Below are 4,179 nucleotides of genomic sequence, written 5' to 3'. Positions count from 1 at the left end.
GGGGAGCAGGGACTCGTGGGCGTTTTCTCGAGTTGAACTTAGCAATAAGCGATTGCACTAGTTCTTTCTTGAAAACGATAACAGTCCTCTTCGCCTTTCCTTGTAATTGGCGCTTAAATCCTTCAAGGACGAATGCGTTGGTCACCGCCAGATTGAACAAAAACCAAAACATGTATTTATACCATTTACGCGATTGCCAGCCCGAGGAATAAAACGATCGGAGCTGGGCCGCGCGGTCAACTCCTCCCATGTGCGCCGTGTCTCCTTCGGCTTTTCGATGTCTATTTCTTCGCGGCTGCGATACTTCTCACTGTGCGACCCGGCTCAAGAGGGGAAACATTTGTCGAAAGAAGACTGACATCCCTCTTGTCGTGCCATTTTGTGAAGAGGAGCTGGCCTCGCTGACGCTGAAGCATTTCACCGGGCTTCAACTTCTCTTTGGCACATGGCGGCAATTCCCTGCGATTCACGCGCAGAGTCCCGCATGCATAGGTTTTTTGATCAAGTAGTCAAAAAGCCGAACAGTTGTAAAAAAGGTATCACAGAAGATGTGTCTGTAACTGTTAAGGAAAGGCTTAGCCATATCCATAACCACATCGTAGCAGAGTCCATGGACACGCTGTCTGTTTTCTTGCCCAAGGTAAACTTTGTAGTTGCACACGTAGCCGTTGTTCGGGTCGGCCGCCATCCACACTTTTATGCCGTATTTCGTCGGCTTTGCAGGCATATATTGGCGAAAGCCAAGTCTTCCCTTGAAGGCAATCATTCCCTCATTGACTGACATGTCCTTTGAGGGCTCGTAAGTTTGCTGGATACTTTTTAAGACATCGCTCAGTACCGGGCGAACTTTAAAGAGACGGTCGTAATCGGCGTCCCCACGTTGTGGCTCGTTGTTCGGATCGCTGAAGTGCAGGAATTGGGCGATCTCTTCAAACCTTGTCTTGTCACGTCCTGAATCCCAAGGTTTCCAAATAGGGGGTTTTGAGACCAATAAAGGGCTTGCTGTGGCAAGGAATTAATCCCCATCACGAGCGCTACCCCAAGGAACATGCGGAGTTCGTCGGGAGTGACGTCCTTCCACTTCGCCAGCCGTGCCTCTCTATCGGCCTTCTGCCCGATAATAAATTGTGCATATCGGTTAGTTTCGTCAGAAATTAAACCAATAAGTTCATCCGAAAACATCAAGCTAAAATAGTCTTCAGCTTTTGCATCTTCTGATACCGTTTTCTTCAACCGTTGTTGCCCGGTGAAGTCCTCGAGGTCGAAATGCGTGAGTTGCTCCGACCAATTTTTAACACTATCTTCATCGCTCTCGTCGAATTGTTTACATCATCATTCTCGTCAAGATTAACACCAAAAATCGCTCTAAATTCGCTCGCATCGATCGCTAAAGATTCCGCCATGTTGACAGTACAGGGGTGACTGATAAGTTTTCGGTCGGCGCTCAGGCACCTTATACAATGAAAAGTTAGGCGCGGTTGGTGGGATTTGATTGGCTAATGTCGTAAGAACAATAGTCCACGTGTTTTCCTGCAGCATGAATTCCCTAGGGAGGAGTTGGACGATTGTTTTGAGTTGTATGCAAATTGGCCGCTTTTTGCCGCTCCAGGTAAAACGTCACATTTCCGTTTGGCCGCTTTTGGCCGTTTTGATAGTGAAAGGGTCAAATAGAAATAATGATGAAATGATAATGTGAAGAATAATAAATTTATTTTGAAAACTCAAAAATAGTGCATCCTTGAATATAAAAAGATTTCTGAGTAGCCTTGTTCCAGGTGGCAGGTCATACAAATGGTTGTTTCTCATCTAAATAGGTGGCTCATATTATGTGTAGCCTTGTTCCAGGTGGCAGGTCATACAAATGGTTGTTTCTCATCTAAATAGGTGGCTCATATTGTGTGTAGCCTTGTTCCAGGTGGCAGGTCATACAAATGGTTGTTTCTCATCTAAATAGGTGGCTCATATTGTGTGTAGCCTTGTTCCAGGTGGCAGGTCATACAAATGGTTGTTTCTCATCTAAATAGGTGGCTCATATTGTGTGTAGCCTTGTTCCATGTGGCAGGTCATACAAATGGTTGTTTCTCATCTAAATAGGTGGCTCATATTGTGTGTAGCCTTGTTCCAGGTGGCAGGTCATACAAATGGTTGTTTCTCATCTAAATAGGTGGCTCATATTGTGTGTAGCCTTGTTCCAGGTGGCAGGTCATACAAATGGTTGTTTCTCATCTAAATAGGTGGCTCATATTGTGTGTAGCCTTGTTCCAGGTGGCAGGTCATACAAATGGTTGTTTCTCATCTAAATAGGTGGCTCACCTTATGACCAGTGTTGTGGCATTGTTACGTTTGCTTGGCTTTCCGCTTTTCAAATCTTTCTGAGTTTTGGTGTTATTATAAACTTGTTTTTTTAAGTGAATAAAGGGTGAAAGAGGTTACATTTCTACAATCACGATACGAATTTAGCTTTCACTGTTGCACGGTGGAAAACCAAGGTTAGCCTGTATAACCTTTTCCCTGGCCAGCCACAGACACACAGACATGTGCCCTTGGGCCAGTTCTTGCATCATCTATAAATGGGACCTGATCCATGATGTTGTTCAAATGATTATCTCTGCCTGATATAAGTTTTGTTTGACTTTTAAACACGGAAACGGACTGGTACATGTATTTTGAAGTTCTTGATTATTAGTAGATAAAACTGTAATAGCACTAAGCTAAAGGACTGAGCCAAATAAGGCATGTTACTTATCTCTGTATCAAGAAGAGTAGGTGTAGTCCTGTTTGTTTGTAGTACATATTCTGTTCCTCCCTTTTCTTCGAGTTGGTTAGTTTGTGAGGTCTTTTTCTGGGCGTACTGTAGATCATTTTATGATAAAAGTTTACACATTTGACACATTGTGTATACAGAGTCTCATTGTCGAAGCCAGTTCATCTTGTATGCTTCTTTGGCATTATATCCAAACAGGACTGTACCCATTTGCCACATGCAGAGCCCTTGGTATCAAGGAAAATATTTTTGGTTGATTCTGAGTCTACATTAACATCGCTATGACCATTCTATTTAACAGCAAGATAAATGAACAGTTTGTTTGCTAGTAACTCTTTGTGCGTGAGTCTGTCTTTTTTCTTCTCATACCATGTGTGTGTTGAATGCTGGTTTTGGTGCTCAGAGGGCGAATTTTTGAATGTATTGGAAAGAAAGTATACAAAAGGAAGTCTCCAGGTTTGTATAGGTGCTGAATAAACCTGAGCTGACGACTGTGCATACATGTTTTACTTGTTTCCATGAGAGGCAGTTATTGCTTGTCATGTAACAATATCCACTGAAGTATTTCCAGCGTCACAGGGTATCATTCCTGTGTGTGTGTTTTTTCATTCAAAACGAACAAGGTATCCTCCTATTTATTTTGTCTGTCTTTGATCTGATCTTTAAGTTTGTGGAAATACTCTGGCATTAAAGGATTCTATGAGGATTCTCAGCATTGTGAATAAATCAGATTTACACTTGTTCTCGTCTTACCTTTCTTAAGAGCGTTGTGGTGAGCTGCGTCACCTTGGATTTCTCTATTGCCCCCGCTCCCACGCAAACACCTGCTGGACAAATTTTTCCACCGGAAATTGTCATAAACAGGTGCTCATCACTACAGGATAGAGCTGGTCTGATATTTCTGTAGGATGCATTAAAAAAAGGCAACATAAGCTTTATCTATGTATATAATGTGATTGAGCAGAACACACGAGGTTGATTAGGAAAGAGGTTTTACCTTATATATTATAACTTCAACAGTTACCAGTAACTTCTGCGTGACTGTTATGAAGGTTGCGCCATGCCCCCAAAGTGCAGTCTTGTGGCGGTAATTGGCATTTGCACTACCTTGCTCTCCTCACTCCCCTTCATCACATCTTCGACTGTTAATTCCTGCCCAGTTCCCATTTTGTATATTGATGTTGAACATAAGAAAGTCCCTGACTCGTAGGGCCTTCATCCATAGATACATATACTCACATTTTTATGGGAAAAAATGAATTTATTTTACTTCCTCTTTCACATCATTTGAATGTATGCAACGTTGCTCTCCAGGGGGCAGGCCTCTGTTCATCGAGCTAAGGAACGGCTTGTGCTAGTGCCTTGTGGCGTTTCTGTCTTTTATGTGTGAATATTCAACAAATGGGATGGGAAGC

At 42.8% G+C, this 4,179-nt stretch overlaps 1 protein-coding gene across 1 annotated transcript; it reads right to left on the bottom strand.

Annotated features, from left to right (window-relative positions):
- Window positions 1-466: 466 nt before the first annotated feature.
- On the bottom strand, window positions 467-3,931 carry LOC116611064 (piggyBac transposable element-derived protein 4-like). Its single transcript, XM_032371662.1, has 3 exons — window positions 3,872-3,931; window positions 2,743-2,851; window positions 467-951 (listed from the first exon to the last, which is right to left on the bottom strand). Exons 1-3 carry the CDS (start codon window positions 3,929-3,931, stop codon window positions 467-469), a joined length of 654 nt encoding a protein of 217 aa, XP_032227553.1.
- Window positions 3,932-4,179: the final 248 nt, after the last annotated feature.

This window comes from Nematostella vectensis, chromosome 12, assembly GCF_932526225.1.
Source record: "Nematostella vectensis chromosome 12, jaNemVect1.1, whole genome shotgun sequence".
In the NCBI taxonomy this organism is placed as follows: Eukaryota; Metazoa; Cnidaria; class Anthozoa; order Actiniaria; family Edwardsiidae; genus Nematostella; species Nematostella vectensis.
Note: the sequence above shows the minus strand (reverse complement) of the source record. Positions and strands in the feature narration are given on the sequence as shown.

What these genes read in the sequence shown, in the direction of transcription:
- LOC116611064 (XM_032371662.1), bottom strand. Translation starts at nt 3,931, where the DNA reads ATGGGAACTGGGCAGGAATTAACAGTCGAAGATGTGATGAAGGGGAGT. An exon ending in AGGGGAGTGAGGAGAGCAAG is followed by an intron (nt 2,852 to 3,871) that starts GTAGTGCAAATG and finishes AATGATCTACAG; the next exon opens with TACGCCCAGAAAAAGACCTC. An exon ending in TCTTCTTGATACAGAGATAA is followed by an intron (nt 952 to 2,742) that starts GTAACATGCCTT and finishes CTTGGGATTCAG; the next exon opens with GACGTGACAAGACAAGGTTT.